This window comes from Botryllus schlosseri, chromosome 11 (assembly GCF_051294905.1).
Source record: "Botryllus schlosseri isolate E-star chromosome 11, Bs_hap1, whole genome shotgun sequence".
NCBI classification, from domain to species: domain Eukaryota; kingdom Metazoa; phylum Chordata; class Ascidiacea; order Stolidobranchia; family Styelidae; genus Botryllus; species Botryllus schlosseri.
In genome coordinates, this window is record NC_137246.1 from 18,668,946 (window position 1) to 18,690,902 (window position 21,957).

Sequence of the window (21,957 nt, forward strand, 5' to 3'; positions counted from 1 at the left end):
GGGATAATATAGTCTATAGAACTTTATAGATCTATATATCTCTGTACATCCCGGCTATAATTACGAGTATGGCTCGACCGGAATATATTGGGAAAATTAAGTAGATATTATGTAAGCATATATACATAAATAGTTGCCTTATTGTTTAGACTCGAGGATACAAATCCTCGACTCGTATATTATTCTTTCTTCCGATGGCCTACTTGGGGGCGCCTCGCCTCTCTTCGAATATTTATCGCGGTACGTAATGTAACCTCGCATGACCTTCTAATTTTTCCTTCGCGAGAGCGTTCCGCACAGTTGTTGAGTCTGTGACGAACGGGTTTACTGGTTTGTGTGAGTTGGATTATTTTTCGTATTCACGGTCTGGGGCAAGCGGCGAGCGATAAAAAGTTGGGCGAGCGCGGTATTGTTCGAAATTGGTAGGAGGCAATGCAGTTTGTTTTCGTAGCGAATGAGTCACCGAACGAGAGCCGGTGAATATGTGGTTTTACGTAAATTCGCAGAATCGAGTTACCCTGCTATGTGAAACTGCCTTGTAGCGCAGCGAGGAGTTCATGCGTCGCACAAGTATATTTGAGAGGATCATTCAACCCATGCCAACTCATCTTGGCCCATCATGCTCTGTGCAACGCCTTGAATGCTGCCAGTCTAGAACAATATGCAGGTAGTTACGAGATGCGGAAATACATTGACTCGTGTAGGCTTTCCTCAGTCGTAATATTTTTCTCAGCATGTTATCATTCTCGACGGTGCACGGTTGCTTTTGTTACTAGAAATGTCGAATTATGTTCAAAATGTGCTCAGCGACGAATATCACAACGTAAAATTTGCAATGCCACTCAAAATGAGTGTGTTGAATTTCCTTGCCAATGTTGCTGTGAAATATGAGTAATGTTTAGGTATTTTATTCCTGTTGGATAAGCACGCGTCTGTGAAGTCAAGACCATAAATAAATACTTGTGTAGACTGGAGCGGTCGCGGATATGAATTTAGAAGAGTTAAGAAATGAGTAGATCACCACAGGAGTTGATCGCCTAAAATATTTCCAGGGACATGCATGGCATCACGCAAACTCCCGCACAGTCTATATAGACTGGAGTCAAATCGCGTAGAAATTGTCGGAACGAAGGCGAGGGATGATAACTTTATGTTCAGTCTTTTTCCGTAATAAAATGTTCAGTGATTGACGAAAAATCTTCGAAAATACTTCATTTAAAACTACAATAAATCAGCCAACGCTTCCGTCATTGCCGCATCGCGAAAAGTTGCACACGAAATCTCCGCGTAGCGATACCGTATTTAGAGACCAAACGAAAGATGAAATGATCGCGCCTGGATATCTCATTTCGATTCTACGAGGTGATCGTAATATAAAGACAACTACATTCCGCACGCGTGAATCATACGCAACAAGGGACCGACATAACGCAGGTCAGATTTGTTTGCGTGACCTAGATCGCTGATAAATTCGTACCATCGAACAGGTCGCCGATATACATTTGACTATCAATGGAAACTGAATCTTGCAGACATGAAAAGTTGAGCACATGCTATCGTTGCCCGACATTTGAGCATGCGACTCAATGAAAAACGATCTGTAATGCGGACCTGCACAATGCACATGCACATTTTCGAGGATATGTACTCGGGTTAATCACCAGGGCCGAACAAGCGCGTTCTGTCACAAGACCTAACTGCCACGATCTTCTAATTGCACTAGTTGCGGCGCATCTAATGGAGCTTATTTTTCCGCTGCTGTGTTTGCGTTCCGTACAATGATTCAAAATTTACGAACTGACGAGACTCATTCCCAGCCTGTCGACTCATCTCTCATTGCGAGACTCGTTACGCTTTGTTACGTCATCCGTTTCATTGCTGCTCTGCTGTAAATTGCGTAACGGGTATCATTAGGACATCCTTGAAAGTTCAATACAGATATGGTCTCGGCGGTTAGATCTTCGTTGAGACTTTAGTTGGCCTTCCGGAACCGAAGCATCAATAGTTTTGCCGTATATGCTACAAAAATGTGGTAATGTATTCATCGCATAATAGAGAAATCACTGTTTTCAAACGTACAGGCTGGGTTAGGAAAGATTATTGCAGCAATTGCGAGAGTCCAATAGTTGCATGTGCTGACTTCGAATCGCGAAAGACGGGATCAGAGAGAGTCACGGATTAGGGATTGGTTCAACTGCTTCATTCAAGACGGAATGTAGCATGTAGGAGTTACGGTAAAATTGCGGAAAAGCACAGGAGTAATATCTATTAGAAAATAACAGTGATGCTTGCTTCGTTATCTTGTTTGTTATCTGGAATTGTGGAAATGTCTGATTACCAAATACTTACGTGTGCTTAAATTCTACCATATTGTGGAGCGTAGGATCGAGTCATTTTACAAGTATTGTTTGTCGCAGCGGCATAAAACCATCTTTAGCAGGAGACCCACTATCGTTCTCAATCACCAAAGGCTGTGATTACAGAAAGATTCATTTGTATACATCTCAACCTGCCTTAAGTTATTAGTTATATAAACTTATGTCTAATTATTATTTTTGGATATATCTCTGTTTGCGGTTACCATGAGAGCAGTCAAGCGGAAACATGTTTCCACTATTTCAAATGCAGTTCTCCGCCTAACTGAGAGCGGAATAGCACAAAAGAATTGTATAGGCGACGATTATGTTGTCGCGGACGCACTAACGTGGGACTTGTTGTCTAGATCAGAATTACCTAGTTGATAGCAAGAAACTGGTATTTCAAAACCTTGCCAGTGTTTTGACGGATAAAATATCATTATATATTGATGTTCCATTTGCCGGTTGTAACGCGCAAGAACAAGATATGACGTCTTGAACAAAAGGATACGCCACTACATCACTCGGGGTGTATAATCATCCCCACGTAACCGGGATATTTATTTTTGCACGGGATATACCGGACTATTGATGTCAACTAGCTCCGGCGATCGCCAATAACAGAAGGTGGTATGAAGCGCAATGGCTCGTCAGAAACCTTAGCAAACGATGACGATTCCAGTGCTAAAAGGTAGGTGCATAGTAAAACTAAAGTGTGTGTTTATGATTGCTTGATATTTAAAAGAGCATGGTCGGCTCATTCGGTTGTATCCGCATTGAGGTGGTATCAGATTATTTTGGACCGTGACTGTTCTGAGATTCGCATTGAAGATGGCAACACAACACCGATTCCGTCGCTGTAACATTTGTATTGCGTTCCCACTACGATGACTCATCCCAGCTTCATAATGGCACACAGCGACATACGCCCTTCATACAAATGTCGGCCAGAATAACTGTCACCATGTGATACGTAATAGCTCCCGATTTTATAGCTTACAATGTAGTGGTTGCGGTGACATGGAGGCATTGTTTTTCGCGGTTCTTGTGTCCAGTGCTGTTTATGCTACAAGAGACCGAATATAGGGCTTAGTATAAACTACATTGACTCGATAAACCGATTGCTGACCTCTTTAAATTGAGAACGAATCTACAAGACTTAAGATCATATTGTACAGAGTACTTATTACTGGGCTACGGCAACAATTTTAGAATCAGCATGTGTGTGTGAAAGTTTCAGAAGACGCTTTCCACATATATGGAAGTTCAACGGTTAATCTTGATGGGGTTTACGTGATTGGCTTGTCGAACGCACACTCCGTAATATTCCTAACTAGTTGTATCTTAATTTCGTAATTATATTAGAACGTGTCCGATTGTTCGTGGTTGCATAATGCATATGGATAACACAATAGCTACTGCCATATTGCACACTACAGTCCAACAGCATTTGACAGGGAAAGGCATTCTTTTTTCTGTCAAGCTGCCTTTCTGCGGTACCGGTATTGGTACGCTGGTCGCTGGCGCTTTAAATCAGGCCGTACTGTGTTGAAACAGGCGAATCCATTTACACCGATAAAGGATATCGCGTTTCAATCTGAAGAGCTATTTAAATACCGCAACAACGTGCGCGCGCAATTAGAATCCTGGCATCTGACGATGCCTGTATCGCCTCTCACTGGCTGAATATTGATGAATAGTCGAGAATAGAGACCCTGAGACACTATATTTTGTATCCCTCAATTTACTGCAAACAGGTTTAGAAGAGTTATTGGAATTGGACGTACTCAATTTTATTCAAAAGATTTCCATATCTCTTGTGATCATTCGTCGCTCTCTTGGACACAATATGTGACTGAAGTTCAAATCTCCAAGAGTTATAGGCTCCATAGCGCAGCATGGGTCGAGTTGGGTCGGATGTATTTTAGGCATCATCGTCAGTTGCCGACCTATGCTGAGCTTCATCGTTCCCCACATATTGTCGTGTGACCATAGTTTATGCGTTATAAGCCGTTTCTAGAGTGGATTGATAATTACATGGTAACAGAAATCCGAAATCGATAAATCATCACATCCTTTCACCAAACTGAGCGATCACCTGTATTGTCGCGCATAAAATATTATGCTATTCATCATTTCCTAACTAATGGGTTAACTACATTGAATAGTCTTTTTACTCTTTGTATACCGTATAGATTACAGTCTCTACCAGTAAAGTTCGAATAACATTCACTGGTGAATTTCGTACCGTGCTAACTTTCGCACTTTCAGAGCCACTTGGACTAAATTTCTGCTAAGGTTAATTGCCTTTTATTTTGTGTCTCACCATAGCAGATTGTAAGTGGTCAACGCGATTACCCGAGATATAAATAGCTCGATTACTGATATCCTTTATTGTCAGCTCCTTAATTAAGCCACGCTTGGAAAATCGGATCGACATCGAAGCTGCGAATAGCGCATGGTGCTAGCACACGCTCACATTCCTTATACCACCGTATACAATATACATACATTCTGAATCCCGGTCGCGCAGCATAGTCTGCATAGCATCTATTTTGTGACCGAAATGTCTTTCTGAACGATTTTGTGAAATGTTGACTATGTTGCACGCGTGGATACTTTGGGGAAATACTAACATAATCTATCCGTCCTTGTGTAATGTCACAAAACCAATGCCATTATGACCTAATATCTGCATCACCGATTCATAATTACCACGGCTGAGGAATGGATGGGTCAAAGCACTTCAAATAATGAAGACTACCGTGCCGCAAATCCACGAATGATGACAGACTTTTAAAACAGTATTATTTTACAAATATTACACAGCGATATTCGACTATTCGAGCATCTCATTAAAACGGTAGGCTTTGTCGTCAATAAAACGAACTGCAGGTAATCCCATATGCATTGTTATGGATATCAACATTTCGATTCTTGCTGCTCACCCCTGCGCAAGAATTAGGGAGATGCTCTTGAAGAGTGCTCTCGGCCGACTCGGGCAAAACCAAAGCAATGTAATTACGTCACAATTACTACGACTTAGCCAGTCGTAGTACGTCCAGTTCCCGCATACAGATGTTACGGTCGAGCTTTGATTTTCTTCATGGACTAGTTTTCTTTGACTTCGGCTATTCCACTCGGGTTCTCTTCATATATTTGCATTTCAATCTCCCGCGCGTGGTTCATTTGTCAGATTTACCTAGTAAACTGTTCTGTTCGCGTCTAGATAATTATCAAACTCTTAATCACTTCCTGAAGTTTCAGGTATTCTTTCGGTTGTTCCTATGACGACATGCTTGATCCCACTTGGGCACTTCACTGCATGGAGTGTGGTCACATTTCGGTCATCATAATAAACTACGTAAGGTTTTATTGTTCTCGCGCGGTCGCGTCGTTACATCTTTCGTAATAGTTTGTTAAGAGTGCTGGCGCCTTTGCAATGCTGTCTTTGCACAACCGCGGCAGGATAGTATTACGATGGTCGGTTAATTATATGGTTGTTTGAGATGGATTAGATACAGAATACTGGTTTCACAGCATCGACGAATATATATATGTCTAGAACCCATCGGAGAATAAAGGCTTTGTATTCGGTGTCAATCGACATTTCACAGGCTATTGAACCACTCCGTGAGTCACCGTAGATATTTAGCCTTTGCTGATAGCTGTCTGTTGCTTGCTCAGTGTCAGTGATCCCATTTGACAATTGTGTACCCACACAACGTCTATATTACCCGCCGTGGGGTTTGGCTTGTTTACGATGACCGTGGACGCCATTGTCTAACTTACTCGTGACGCCAGTTTCCTGGAATAATGCGTATTTTTCGTAAGTGTTCGATGCAGCGCGAGTACAGTGAACACTGCGTAATCATAATCGAGACGATCTCGTAACGCTGTCGGTGTTTCCGACGCGATGGCTGACGGTACCCGACACCGTATTTCAAAACAAACTTCGCCTCGTTAGTTGCCGTCTCGCAGTCTAGCTGATTCTAATGAGGGGGTAGCATGTAGGTTACTTGTAGTATGATGAGCAGCTGAGAGACTTCTTAAGAATCTGTGTGTACGGTATCACGGATTGCTACATAGAAAGGCGAAGGTGTAGATGACAAGCTGACTAAGTATGCGGTTGTAGGTAGATACACCACGGTATTGAAGAGGAGTACCAATACTGTTTCTTGGTAGCTATATTTTAGCCATAACTGCTGATATTCTACCGTGGGCGCTTTAAAGGCAGGGGGTCGAATTGTTGCCGAGCTTAGGTGTACTACGGACAGCTTACCTAACAGGCCAGATGAAATATGATGAAAATGTACGAACGCTGACCACTGACCAGTTCCCAACACCTGAAGATTTTCACACGCTAAACTAAACAAGATGTAAACTGATTTCGGCTGGTCAGTGGTCACTCATTTCATACCTGTCTTTATTTGAAGTTTAAGAAGCTTAAAGGTATCTCGGATTAATTTAAAACACGATAAGACTGAAAATTAAATGCCTCTGTAAACATGACAGATTCAAGGAACTTTAAATTCAAAACTGTGAAATAGCTAATCGTATTCTAACGTCGAAACATTAACCAAAAGTCTTGTCGCACTTATATGAAACGGTTTTCATTGTGACAAATGGAATTTAGTAGGCTCATGCTACAGACGACTTGCCGATAGTAATGCAGCAAGGGTGATACTGAGATTAGGACTTCCCTATATCGAACAGGTGCGGCTCAAATGCAGTGGTGTTATTTTACTGGTTCACCTTGATGGCAGCTGGCGAGCGTCATATATTTCTTTTCTGGCGTAAGCTGCGGGGGCTCCATGAAATTTGACCACGGCCAGACTTTGATCAGGGTTGTGATAGTATTGCCATGTTGAAATTTTGTTCCCATAAACTTTTATGAAACATCTGATACTTCGATCTTCTTATTTAAGTAGAATCTCAGTCTGCTGGATATCAAGCATGTGCTATTAGGCGAATCATAAAACCAATCACCATGCCAGTCTATGAGGTCGGTCAATGTTTGACTATTGAAAGTATGCAGCATGTTGTCATTGGTGTGGCACTGTGACAATATTTATGCGCATCGCGCGCGTACGTGTGAACCTGTAACGCAATATGCCTACTACCGTTTGACATGCTCTGGTTTGTTTGATTTATGTTACTATTCTGTGTTTAGATTCCCAGAATTTTGTGAGTTGGTGATACGACTTGACAAATGACCTATTAAACATTTTTTGTCGTCTACTTGTCCATGCGGGGCTGATAAAGTAATTCGCCCGTTATTCTAATCGTGTGATCGTTTTACAATGACACCATTCCCGACACCGACACCATTCCCACTCCTTGACTCCGACTGGGGTTAACTTCACAATCTCTTTTGTGTTGGAGGTTTATCTCGGTTCGTCAGCGCCCGCAGATCCCATAAGCGGTGTCTTACAAAAACGAAGAACGAAGTTGGGCCATGCCATAAGTCGACAGAATCATGGTAATAACGGCCTGGTGTAAAAGATTGACCAAATGACCATAGAACTCGAAACGCCATAAATATTGAACAACAACAACATCAACCCGATTCCTATCATGTAGCGTAGTTGCTATCGCGCGTATAACTTGCTTGAAGTCTTATTATGTCGCTGTCTTCGCACAGTTTTACCGTGTTAGGACATTCAACACAGGGACACTGATTTTCACTTGACCTCATCTGTCTTATTAGAACTCATGAAATGGTAGCATATAAAAAGGAGATACTTAAATGACGTAACTACACCAGAACCCGAGGTCAGAGGAAACAGTAAAGTGTCCCCTTTCTTGTGCAGTTTGTACGGTGGCTATTCATGGAGAAATCCAGCGCTCTCGGGTCATAGACTGGGAACCTTTGTCGTCGTAATTATTATATCGAAGTATCGTATAAATTGGGATGTTCGAAGAATTGTTTCGCTATACGATACATGAATATTGTATATCATACTCGACAGTTCGCGACCATATCGTATCCAACCAATTCCCGTATGAATAGGGTATGGTGCATATTGAGCGGAAATCTTGACCCTCTCCGGAAGCTTTTATGCCCATTGCCCAGGGTAAATATTCGCTCATTAAAAGCACGACTTTCTCACTGTATTCTAATCTGAACATGGAATAGTTTATTTATTTACCTTGAAAACTAGTCGTGCAATTATGTAGCAAGTATTACTCCGTGACAAGTCCAGCATAGGTTGAAAAAACAAACTAAGAATCCCTTGTACGTGGTAGCTCTTTACCTGTCAAACGATGAATTTCCAGTCAGACTCCACCTTCAATCATTTTTTGAATTATAGCGAACTCTTAGTAGCATTGGCGATAGAAAAAGGTTACAACGATAACGTCACCTGAATCAAAAAGTTTGATTCGTATACTCGCGGTGACGCAGTTGACAGTTTCACGTAAAGATTATTGAAAATGTTATTCAATATTAATATTCATGAACTTGTGGCAGATCAGCTGTCAGCATGAGAAACTATAACGTGTGGCAGATCAGCTGTCAGCATGAGAAACTATAACGTAACTCTTGTAATTTGCAACGCAGTGCCCAGTGCCAGTTTCATACTTTTCAGATTCGAGTATTTGTTTTTTCGAAAGAATTACTCTGTTTTACCCAATCGCAATAATAAGACGATGGGAGTTTATTGTCTCATGTAGCAAGTATTAGGTATATATCGGCAGGAGAATATTTTATTTTATATTGCACCACTCCCCCTCTACTTTGAAGCACCTCTCGTGTTTCACCGTTAACATCAATGTAAATATTCAATTTTCCAGATTTCAATCTCTGCCCCCTTTGGATTTATCGACAACTATCCGAGTGAAAAGACAGCCCCCATCGCCGATGACGAACACCATGTCGTCATCCACGATAGGCTTGAACATCCTTGACTTGTCCACGTCCCCCGGCAACTTCTACGACAGCGTCTCGGTTAGCGGATTCTCCAGCGACGGCTTCTTGGACATCCCGTCGGACGAACTGATCCAGTCCGCCATCACAGCGGCTACGACCGCGGCCAGCCTTGAGAGCACGTCGTTGAAGCGCAAGATGGATGCTCCGTCCGTGTCGCACGCGTCTGAATCTGTGTCGCATAAGTCCGAGTCCGCGACGCATGCGTCTAACAGGCGTAAGAGCGCGTCGTCCTGTTCCCCGCTGGAGTATCCGCCGAACGTGGCGATTTCGCCCGGCTCCTGCAAAAGCCCGTTCTCGTGCACTTCGCCCGGATATTGCAATTTTCCGTACCACAATCACGACAATGTGTTTCGGTGAGGCTTCTTGTACTCGTGAGTCGTGAGGTTATTTCGCCTGTCCTGTATTATTGAATCGCTTGTAGCGGTTCCAGCTGTGATGTGTAGCGCTCAGAGATGCTCACTGTTGTGTTCAATAACCTAGCAGAGTGCTGCTTTTTCCACATACTCAAATAGGTTTTTGCCTATGGTTGTGATTGTAAACTACCTACGCTTCTACTCAAAAATTCTCAGTTTTTTAAGACAAATCTACCCATAGAATACTTACTTGGAAATCGCCACTTCTAGTGCTACTGGAGTGGGAATACACGTCTTTGCTTTAACTTGAGAACCAAGGATTTAGAATACCTACTTTGACTGTCCTCTAGTCACGATTGAGTGATCGGTAACCGCTATCCAACTGGCGATCATTCTGCAAAGCTGTCCTTTCTGTAAATATTTCTTTGGAAAGTCGTGATGTCTGAACACTGGATGGTTTTTGCTGTGCGATTCAGAAGTTACGGAATCTCTAGTTGTTGCTAAACGTACGGCGGTGGTGATATTGTGAACATGGCGATAGTTTTGTTACTGGTACACTGTCTACGCTGGATCGATATTTTCACCAGTTCAATCACCGCAAGACTGCGATAGCATGAGAACATAGGAAGGAGTTGACATGCCTTGCCGAAGTCTGATAATAATCAAACGCCCACTCTTATATGATTCATCTGAACTATAAATCGAGGAGACAATTCCAAAATAGTTGATATTTTGGGTTTAAACCTGTAGAATCGTAGCCTTCAAGATAGCGGTACAACGAATGCGTCATAATTAAATCGTACTGTATTTTTCTCCATTAGATTTGAATCCCCCTTCATCAGCCATTCGTATTATATTATATTGCTGCGGTGGTGAAAGCAGTCATCTTTGATACTCAAGTTGAATTAGACGTATCGTCATAAATTACCATTCAAGTATAAGTAGAAATAGCGATTTTCCAGCAAGTAAGAAAGTAAGTAAGTATTCGAGACCTAGTTTTGTCTAAAAACCTGAAAACTCTTCAGTAGAAGCATTCTAAAATCATAACCACATGACCAAGTACCGCAAGCAGGCAAAACCGACTTGAGTACTCTGAAAAAGTACTTCGTTACTGACCAGTGACCCCCTCTGCGCATAAGTGGCATGTGCGATGGCTAGGGTTGCATTTAAAACAAAATCAATTTAAAACAAACCTGTTTAAAACATGACCCTTGTTTAGAACATGTTTTTATTATTTTTGTTTAAGCCATGACGTAATGAATTTCTAATTGTAACGTCACAACAGATTGGCGTATATAATTGAAAATACAGGTAAAATATGGCTCCTTCGACAAAAAGGGCTTCCGACCACTGTCATAAACAGACCAAAAGGAATGCATTATTATATGCAGCATTTTTACGGTAGGCGGTCATCATCGTCAGAACACCCATTCCGTACCAATGAACGATATCTACTTGCTATAACTGCCGAACCGACGACGATTACACGGGTTCCAGCCACTTCACATAGTATACGTCAACTATTGGGTGCAAATCGTCCGTAGGCTCATGCATGGTACATATTTTTTTGGAATGTATTTACAAAATTATGGCATAAATATACAACTTTTGAAAACAGACACATTTTTATTTTGAAAAATGCATTTGTTTAAAACGCTGTTTAAGTGTTTTAAAACACTGTTTTAAATGCAACCCTGGCAATAGCGCACTTGCTGTCGGGAGGCGGAGAGATTCGGCGATAATTTGAATAAAAACGCAGTCGGTGCGGAAAATTGCTATTCCGCCCTTACTTGACTGTATACTTACACTTACTAGATTTTATCGCCCTAACTGTTTTCATTCTAATGCATTTCTGCAGCACACAGTCGGGCGATATCATCCTCTCTACCATTTCTCATCAATTGACCAATTCCCGCCGCCTTTCCAGGGGAAGTCATAGTCACTGTGTGCCACCGTTACTGTACGAGCCGCCTAAAGCCCAGCTCCAGCGTCAAATGAGCGAGGAAGCCACACGCATAGCGAACATGAACGTGGAAAGCCCCTCCATGTCAGACAACTCGGTGTTCCGATCGGACAAAGTCTTCATCCGGGAGTCCACCTCGGACGACCACAACGCCGAATCGGACGCGATTATGCGCGTCAAAATCGAAGACAGTAACTGCGACGCGTTCGAGTCCATGCACAGGATGCGACACGCAAGCGCGCAGAGTATGTCATCATCGAAAGACTCTCTATTCAGCGCCCACGACCCGGACGGGTCTATGACATCTGGGGCAGTCGGAGACGACTACGAAGACGCGATGTCTACGATCCCGTCCGCTAGTTTTCTCACGAGCGACCCGATGATTGGCGGGCATCCGATTATGTCACGACGCGACAGCACGTCATCGAGACAGATGTCGGTGGATATGATCGAGGTCGCGAACTCGCTGGACTCGCCCTTGTTGAACGCGGGTCCTATGCACGCGGAGGACGATGATATGTCGCAGTGTACGCAGCCGGATCCGAACGCGGTGCGTAGGAGCCCGCCGCCGCCTAACGTGACTCTGAATCCGGAGAAGCACAAGAGAAACCCGATGCCTTCAGGTATGGATGGTGTTCTGTGCGGTTGCCCAACATTCGAGTTTGCGACACGATCAAACAAGATAGACGGGCGTGCGAAACTTTGACATGCGACACGTTAGCATGCGACTCTTGACGATGTGACTTTATAACACGATAACTAACCCGTGCCCCAATCCTAACGGTTACCAGTGAATTTGGCACTTGATGAAATCGACACTTTTCGGCGCCTAATTACAACCCTAAGCTTATGCTAACCCTAAACTAACCTTAAACCACAATCCTAATCCACACCGAAGCCTATCCTTAACCTAACCTAAACCTAACCGGAATTTTGTTAAACCTAAATCCATGCCAAGTCCCGAGGGCCTAATTCGCCACATGTGGTATATCACAATTCACGCTCACATCTAGTGAGACGGTAATTTTCGATTTCATTAGTACAATATTGATGCACCCCTTCCATAATTATAGCAATAATAGTAATTATATTTCTAATTCCAAATCTGTCAAGTGCCGCATTGGCATTGACCAGGTGCCGAATCCTAACTCCAAAAGCAACCCCCCAATCTCAACTTAAACCTACAGCTGACCGTTACCCAAGTGTCGCATGCTCAAATGTCGTACAACGTACAATCCATTGGAACATGTAGAATTCGATTGGTCGATTACGATCGACTATCACAATGAGTATTGCTGTCTTTGGTATTCAACGATCAGTACCATCAAAATATGAGCGACGTGCACATGCAGGTGCTGTTAGCGCCTAGGGCTTTGCTATGCGCAGAATCGCAAGATAACTCTATAGAAGCGTCCTCGCTACCGGAACATATCTGGTGCGTGTACGTGTAAACACACCCGTTTTTTATGTTTGCAACCGCGTCGCAATTCCAAATGACTCAGCGATCGTGACTCACCTATACTCAGGACGCGACCTTGGCATCCTCACAAGTCACCAGATTTATAATCGGCTGCCGCACATATTTAGTGGTACTTCGCGGCCGCGTTTCTCGCGAATTTCTTTCCGCACAAGGCATGTATTCGCCTCGGCTTAACGCTATCGGGCGGATTTCCTCGCCGCAAAACCGCGCGCCGCTCCGGCTCCCGTTCAGACCCAGAGGTGATCAGTAGAGAACGGAGAACTCCCAGTTTTTCGGAGATTTTGCCTATTCGCCCTACCTATGAAGTGATTATGTTTTTTGAGTATTTCCACTTCTACTTAACATTATTTGACGCGACTACATACTTTTTTCGCTGTGGATTTTGTAAAGTAGAAAGTTGTTTTGAGCATGCGTCTAAAGCACATTTACGAGTGAAATTTTCACGAAAACAGGGCTAAATAGCCAATATGTCACGGTATCGGTAACCAATTATATATTTACGAACACAAAACCACACCGCATCAGACGGATTCCGATAGGACGTATTCGGAGTCTCAAATCAATATCCGCTCATCACTCACGCTGTATCTGTTCTAGGCCGGCCACGAGCCATTTTGCGTTAGTCGCTAAGATGCAACTTGCAATTTGGAATGTTGGCAACAACGATATTATGCGCTAAAAGTACGCAAACCCTCGACCAGATCTGCTTTTGAAATTGTTTCCTTTTGTGCTTTTCTGACCTTTGACTTTCTTCTTACAATCGAATAAGTTTTGACGTATATTGGACATGATTACCTTTCATGTCTTGGAAATGAGTAATTCTACTTGTAATTGAGTAGAAATTTACGACGCTACTGGTAGTTCTACTCGAGTAGCAACGATATCTATTTATTTGACCGCCTGTTTTCAGACCCCAGCTCGTGGTCGAAAGCGCAGGTGAAAGAGTGGCTTGAATGGGCCGTGAGCGAACACTCCCTGCAAGACGTGGACGTGAAGAAGTTCGCGTCCACAGACGGCTACAAACTGTGCCAGATGACGATGCGCGACATGTGCAGGCTCACCAGCAAGGCGAGCGCCGACACCCTCATCGCTAACCTCACGCACCTCAAGCAGCGTAAGTGGGAATATGACGTTGGATGTTTTTGCTGCATTCCTGATTTTTACGCTCAGTTGCTGCCGTTACAGACCAGAACGGATTCGGTCCGTACAAGGGGATCGTTGACCCGTTTCAAGCGGCGCAAGCGCGCCAGCCGCATATCAAAGACCCGTACCGGTTGTTTGGGCCGATCTGCTTGGAGCTGTCCAATCCCGGTAGGTTGCGATGCTGTGTCTAACCGAAATCGAACCCGATTGCGTGTCGTGTGTATGTTGAAGATTGGCGGATAAAAAGTTTTGAAGTTGAAACGATGATTCGGATTTGAGCCATCCGGATTTGAGCCATTCGAAAGTCGCGTGGAAATCAGTTTTACGAAAATCCGAAATCCTTTTTAAAATCCCGAATCCAAACCCATATGCTCGATGCTCATCTCTCTTTCGAGTATTTACCTCAAAATGCTAGAATTGACTTTTGACAAAATTGTATAAAATCTTTAACGAGCCCTGCCGATCAGCAGAACATAAAAACTTGGGCTGGCCGTAACGAATCGACAATTGAGTGCTCGAATCCGAACCGAGTCTTAATTTTGATGATTCTGGTTCAGTAGTGACGGCTGATGTTTTCAAGTTATAGGCTTAATCACAGGTACTCGATTTTTCACAGCCCTAAGTAACTAAGTACCACGAAATATGGATGCGAAATCTTCTTAATCAAACGTATTCCCTTCTCATTTTCGAGTGTGAGGGTGAGTGACCGTTCGTTGAGATCTGGATGGGTTCGCCGCATGCCGCATGCACGGTTTCGCATCGTGATTTCACGTCATCAAACATTTCTAATTGTACGCCAGTCACGGCCAAACATTCGGCAGATTATCTCGCGAGATTACTGCCTGACTCAGCGCGCAACGACGGACGACGGACCGCCGCTGCAGACTCGCACCTAATCTATGTGAACTTCGCTCTCTATATTTGATCGGCGGATGTCATCCGGGTTCGGGCGGTGGCGATACGCTTTCTAAACGCGAACGCGTCAATACCGCCGTTCTGTTTGCGCTGTGTTCCGTAAACTGTCGAATTGGGAAGGCAAACAGCAATTTCCGAGTGATATACGAGAGCGTAAACACCGGTGCTCGCGGTGAAGAGGGCTGGGAAAAACCGGTTCCGAATCGAGCATTAGTGGTCTAGTCGAATATTCAAATATCACTAATTATGACAAGATAAGAGTATGGATGTTATGGGAAGTATATATATATGTACCCCTTATCAACTGCAAAGAAAATAATACCAGTTCTGCACCACATGAAGATAATTATCATACCAATCACTGCAGATTTTGGGAAACTAATGGCATTTTCGAGCTCATCGCCTTTGATAAAAACTAAAATTGTTCTTAAATTCCTTGCCGATTTTTGTTGGCGAGTGAGGTACTTTTTCGACCATACCTACTTCATTGGACATTGTGACAATGCTGTAAGTTGATCACGGCGTTACAGAAATGCCATTTCCGCTACGGGGAGGTTTAGCTTCGCGCTGCATGTTTTTGATGCTGTGATACCAGCAATCGAGGTTCCAAGGCCTACACGTTGAGATATGCATCGAAACTGTAATTCTTGTTGATATTCAACTCTTAGTGGGGAGGGTCATACAGTTGCAGTATACTGGAAATTAATTGTCTCTCACTGATCGTTTCGAATCATTACAACTAATTCTTGATTCGGATTCGTGTGCTCGACTCCGTGCGACCAGATCTGCGTTCTGTAACGATATTCTTTCTGCTCACAATACACAGGTTCCGGCCAGATTCAACTTTGGCAGTTCCTGATGGAGCTGCTCACCGTGCCCGCCAACGCGCCCTGCATATCGTGGGAGGGTGTCACCGGACAATTCAAAATGGTGGACCCGGACGAGGTGGCCAGGCGGTGGGGCGAGAGGAAGAGCAAACCCAACATGAATTATGATAAGCTCAGCAGGGCGCTGAGGTACGTATGCGGTCGTCGGTTTGCGTCTGGTAATGGTGGTCAGAATAACGTAGTCATCGTTGGTGCTCGAGTCGAGTTAGACGAAGTGATTACCAAGTAAATAAAAAGTTCGGTATTCTAGGCCTAGTTTTGCCTAAACAAACCCAAAACTGAAAAGTAGAAGTCAAAGTGGTTCAAAATGATAACCACTCGATCAAGTACTGCATATTGCATAAGCAGGCGAAACCTGCTTGAGTATTCCGAAACGGTAGAAATATTTCGTTACTGACCAATGGTAATAAGCCGCTCGGCAGTTTCCGGTGTGACGCAACGTGATTGTCAACGCCACAATTTGAAAGGGATCGCCACGCGTATATGACTGTGTCGTCATAATGACGGTGACAGCGGCGTTGCAATGGCTGTAATACAAGATTTAGTGCGATGAAAAATACAGTGTTGCTGCTCTTTCGGCAAAGAGATACTTCATTTTGCCTCGCTTGTCTAATGGATATGTGTTTGTGACTCTGAGTTTCGGAAATCTGTATAATTCGATATTCTGTTTTAGCGAGCCCGAAAGGTTGTGGGTTCGGTTCCGACCGAGGTCGACTCCAGAATTCCTACCCAAGGAGGTTTATGAGGATGCCTCCTCCTCTACATCTCATCCGCGTGAGCGGTGTCTTAAAACCCTAAAAGCGGGCCGTGTTACAATTCGGTAGCAAAAATAAGGAATATCGGCCTGGTGTAAATGATCATTGTAATCAACAAACATCATGGATACCAGTTATACCACAAGCAACAGCGAGCCCGTTTTGGTCTATTATTTGACTTTACGCGTAGAACTGGGCGGAATTTTTGATAAAAGTCATGCTCTATATTTCGATTGCTTTTATATGATGGTATTGCCACCGACAGCCCTATTTCGACAGTAAATACGACTTGTTTGCCTTCACTGTGTGTATTCGATGTCTCGACCTCATTTCTGGCGGCGTCTGCCGTCATTATATGTATTCTAAGAGTGCCATATCCGTTTGAAACTCGTTTACCCGCCGCTGTCCCAGATATGTCAAATTGTGTCTATATTCTCGTTATTCTGTACCGCCGACGATCTAATTCTATCCGTGCAAATCTAAAGCGATATAAGGAGCCCGCGAGATTGAAGACCTATCGAATAAGTGTCGCGACTTCGGACTTCGATATATTGTTAGATACCAGATTGGGAGTCAGGATAAACAGAGGTGGTCAGAACGTAGTCGGTGTTATTACTCAAGTAGAAGTAGAGAAGAAACACCGTAAATTTCCACTCAATTACAAGTAGAAGTAGCTATTTCTGGGACTCGTCAAAGCTACCCCAATTCTAAGTATAAACTGAAGATATGAAAGTACTCAAGTAAGATTTAATCCAGGAGTCGCGTCCTCTAATCAGTTAATCGGAGGTGGCCAACTTAGAAACTGGAGGGTGCTTCCGCACAACTAATGCAAAATGACATTACACTACAGATAGGTGAGATCTCAATAATAGATTCAGTCACCGCGACACAGGGTCTATTTTGTTCATTTGTCATGAAAATTTTACCCATAGAAGTCACGCAAATATATTCCAAATCTACTTTATACTTCACTATATCCAAAATGTAAAAGTAAGTAATTGTCAATTGTCTTGGCAGACGGTAATCTCGCAAATGATGTCGCATGTAACTTCTGTCGATCATACGCTCTCCGTGTGCGCTGTTACATTTGCCCCGAATTAAGTTCTGAACGAATTTCTTCAGGTATTACTACGATAAGAATATCATGACGAAAGTACACGGAAAACGATACGCGTACAAGTTTGACTTCAACGGCATCTACCAAACGTTACAAATGAACGCAAACCCGCCCACCAATCAGCCGAGTCTATTTTACAGGTAGGTCGTGCACTTAGTGTACTGTGCATTCCGCAATGATACAGTCATTTCCGCGCAAACGTGTCTCAGAGTTATATATTACCTGAACAGTGAGTTGCACCATGTTTCCCAAGAGAATTTCATTCCTCTAAATGTCCTTTTTCAGACCTACTGCTTTACTCAAGTTTTCATCACCGAGCCTAGGTAGAGTCCGTTAACCGATAACAAAGTGATAAAATTGTCAGTTCCGCTTGGGAGTTATAGTCACGTGATATTTATGCTCTGAGTCACGACGCTGATATGTGAATGCCGCAGGAATTATTTTTATGATCGCAATTTTCGAAGCGTTATTATACTCGCCGGCAGCCAAGTGAATGTATTCTACCAGTTTCAAGTAATGGCTGTATTTTGCCTACATCAGGCATGTTAACTGTTGAGCATACGGCTTGATAACAGGGATACGTTTCCGAGTATGCGGTTACAGGCCGGAGGTGAACACGAAACCATTAGGCTATGCCTGGTATTTAAGAAAAATCTGGCACGTGTTGTGCCACTTCGGGACTCATTATGAAGATAAATACGAATATGCTACAAATAGATAGTAAGATTTAGGAGGCCTAATGCTGAAGCCAGTTTGGACAACTAGATATTTTTAGTTGTCTAAATTCACTAAATTAGAGCAAAATGCCAGTAATCTAATTGTAATCTGATTTGTTGAATGTTTATATGCCCATATTCTAATTCTAATCTAATATTTGAAATATTCTTATGCTATGATTTTAATTTTAATCTAATTTGTGAAATGTTTCGATGCTCTAATTTCTAATCTAATTTATTGTTTTTCTGAAAATGCCTCATTGTCATAGGCATTTTGCAGCGAGTTCACAAGAATGTCCCTCTCTCGCAGGAAAATCCAGTGCCAACTGCCAAGCCGCCTTCGCTTTATTATACTTACACCGTACAGTCATAGTCGATCGTGACGAATAATAGCGTGCTAGCGTAGTAGCTTGTAGTCTGCGAACAACATTTTAGTTTTTAAAACTTTATGTTAGTAAAACGCAGTGCTGACTAACATGGGCAATGCTCGTGGTTACTACAAAATAAGTAGTATTAGAGTAGTACAGATATAACAAGAAATAACATGATCATAAACGTCATTTTATACCCGACAACGCTTTCGAGCGACTAATGGTAATGAATCGATATTGGGGCTAGCCATACATGTTACTAGCTGATACACTATCTCATCCTAAGGATTGATCTTGTGGGGACGTCCTAAATGTCTCGGTCTTGGCAATGTCTGGGCTATTGCACGTCAAGGCAATATGCTTATTGATTTCAGCTGACTATTCATCGATGGAAGGCTGTTGCCATCGCCGAAGCCGTTTCAGCTAGTATGGAATAGTGTTATTTAGGCGCAGGCGAATAACTCATTTTGAAACAACAATAATTTGTAACTAAAATCAATTTTAGCATTTCAAAATGCTTATTCCGCGCTCGCGCCGGTAGCGATTGTGGCGAACCCTGGTATAGTGCAGAACGAGCAAAGCTTGGTGCACACTTTACAGACGATAAACCATTCTCATGGTTATGGGAATGCACCGTGAATTGATATGAACTGATTTTTGCTGTATTTATTTCCCATTCACAATTTCATTCAATTCCTAGTTTTTGCGAATTCAGTAATTCTAATTCTAGTTTAATTTAAAAAAAAACTGTAGCTCTAATTCGAATTCTAATCTAATTTGGAAAAACTTTTGTAGCTCTAATTCTAACTCTAATCTATCTAATCCAGGAAAGCTGAAAATTTTCTTATAGTTGTCCAAGTCTGGCTGAAGCATACCACTGAAACACCACACGCAGTATTTGTAGACGTTTCGCAATTAATTTAAGGGTGCCACTCGCGTAAGATCGGGAATTTTGAATCCGTCCTGACTCAAGCCAAGTTTGGCATTCGCGGTTTAGATTTCTGATAATTTCATCGGTGCAGAACACCACAAGACATAGGAAGAACTCGAAACGATTTGGAGTAGTCTCTTTATCAAATACCCACCTTGGCCTGCTGAATCAATCGAAAAACTGATTTCTCATGCCACTTTCAAACTGATTGTATGAACTGAAATCGTTCACTGCTTAATTGAGGCATAGTTCCGTGCCCAATCGGGTGTGAACATCGACATTTCAACTGTGCCTCCAATGATGCGACCGCTTGAGCTTACTTGTCATCGACGCGGCCATCACGACACTATCCCACCGTAGTGGTCAATCAATGACCGAGGTGTTCTTCCTGGTTAAACGCTATTGATTCCCTATCGTCATCTTTCAGCTCACGACAATCCCGCGTCCGGCAGCAAGCCAGGATATCGCTCAGTCAACTACGCAAACTATCGCAGGCCGGTATGATCCCGCCTGGAATGACCGATCCAGTCCCGACCAGTTGACTAACCGGCTCAATCAAATAACGCATTGACCGCGTTGGAGTTGTCAGCAAGCGAGATTTCGGACGAAGAGAGCCGGATACTGTGGGGAGAACCGGCCGGTGGACTGCGGGGGATGGTGCCGGATCCGGCGAGAGGACGCCCTGACTAAATTGCAGATCGCGCAGTTATTACAGCTGTCGCTAGTCTTCCACGGGTTTGGAAGGTGAATTTTGTATGTCGAAAGTTCTATTTTTATACCTCGCTTGCGAGTTTGATACTTTTTAACTATCGCAATAAAGAATTTGCTATGAATTCGGCGCGTGGAGCGGTGTTATAACGATCTGATCTGTTTCCGACTGCTGTGGACGGAAGACTGTGTGGTCATGGTGGAATGGGTGGGGTTTGTGAGGGTGGAGAGAATGTTAATATATTATCTATGTATTGAATTTTGATTGATAGTAGGCAATATTGCGATGAGCAACAGGACTCTAGTTCAGTTGATCTTAACCGGTGGTGCGTAGAACGCTATGGGTTCCCCAAGCCATTCTAAAGTAAAGATGAAAAAATGCACTCAACTCGTACATACGATTTGTGATGATACACCCGTCTTGATCATCACTGATTGCGGGTAATCAGGCCTGATCAGTTGTCCAATTGTGACTGTTGCGGTGGTCCGTTGTGTGCAGTGGCGTACGTAGGAAAATTTGGAGTTCGAAATAGAAACCCAGTCCTTCTGAATTGCCAATTTTGTCTCCTAACACCGACCGACCGACAAGATAGCGTAATGGTGAAGCGATCGGTAGGTCGTGGGTTCGATTCCCGGCCGGGTCAGTCCAAAGACCTGATTAGTAACACTGGTATCCATGACTTCCCTGCTTGGCGCTCATGCATTAATGGGATAGCGTGGAGGGGTGGTGCAAGACTTGGAAAGCCGTAGAGGGCTATATCTGCACCTTCCTTGTCCAGCGGCATATGCACTCATGGTATGCATATGCGCAGATTGTGTGTATGTGTATCATGAGTCGGTGTATATGCCGCAAAACATCAAGGACCAAAATAAACTACGCCCTTTCCTTTCCTATCAGTATGGTCCTTTTCACCTTATATGTCAACGACATTTTTGAAACCTCCTCATTGAACACCACACTGTTCGCTGATGATACTCACCTCCTCTCTTCCGCATCTTCGACGGCAGAGCTGGATGCCCTGACTGGTGACCAAATGCCCAAAGTCCATGAGTGGACGGCCCAGAACAATCTTTGCATAAACGCCTCGAAATCGCAATTGCTGACAGTAAATTCAAAAAATAACCTAACCGTTAATATCGCTGGTCAGCCCGTTTCCAACACAGATAATGCCAAATATCTCGGAGTTTTACTGGACTCGAACATGTCCTGGAAGAGTCATATTCAGTCCCTAGAAACTAAATTATCACCTAAGTGCGGCCTGTTCTACAGCCTTGGGCGCTTCATGCCAGCATGGGTTCTTCTGATACTCTTTAAATCCTTAATCCAATC

The 21,957-nt window shown here is 43.3% G+C and overlaps 1 protein-coding gene across 4 annotated transcripts; it reads left to right on the forward strand.

The window, feature by feature from the left end:
- Positions 1-246: 246 nt before the first annotated feature.
- Positions 247-20,752, forward strand: LOC145449455 (uncharacterized). 4 transcript variants are annotated; one of them, XM_080327815.1, is made up of 8 exons: positions 247-3,048; positions 9,153-9,641; positions 11,500-12,227; positions 13,995-14,198; positions 14,270-14,395; positions 15,969-16,158; positions 17,907-18,041; positions 20,347-20,752. In XM_080327815.1, exons 1-8 carry the CDS (start codon positions 2,990-2,992, stop codon positions 20,459-20,461), a joined length of 2,046 nt encoding a protein of 681 aa, XP_080183941.1. In that variant the 5' UTR covers positions 247-2,989; the 3' UTR covers positions 20,462-20,752. The 4 variants fall into 4 exon arrangements, with proteins under 4 accessions (XP_080183941.1, XP_080183943.1, XP_080183944.1 ...); XM_080327817.1 differs by having other exon boundaries at positions 255-3,048; positions 11,569-12,227; XM_080327818.1 differs by lacking the exon at positions 247-3,048 and adding an exon at positions 3,068-5,990.
- Positions 20,753-21,957: the final 1,205 nt, after the last annotated feature.

Bases quoted from the DNA above. Each gene is read 5' to 3' on its own strand.
- LOC145449455 (XM_080327815.1), top strand. From the start codon at position 2,990: ATGAAGCGCAATGGCTCGTCAGAAACCTTAGCAAACGATGACGATTCC. The intron at 9,642-11,499 runs GTGAGGCTTCTT...GCATTTCTGCAG, and splicing joins AATCACGACAATGTGTTTCG to CACACAGTCGGGCGATATCA. The intron at 16,159-17,906 runs GTACGTATGCGG...GAATTTCTTCAG, and splicing joins AAGCTCAGCAGGGCGCTGAG to GTATTACTACGATAAGAATA.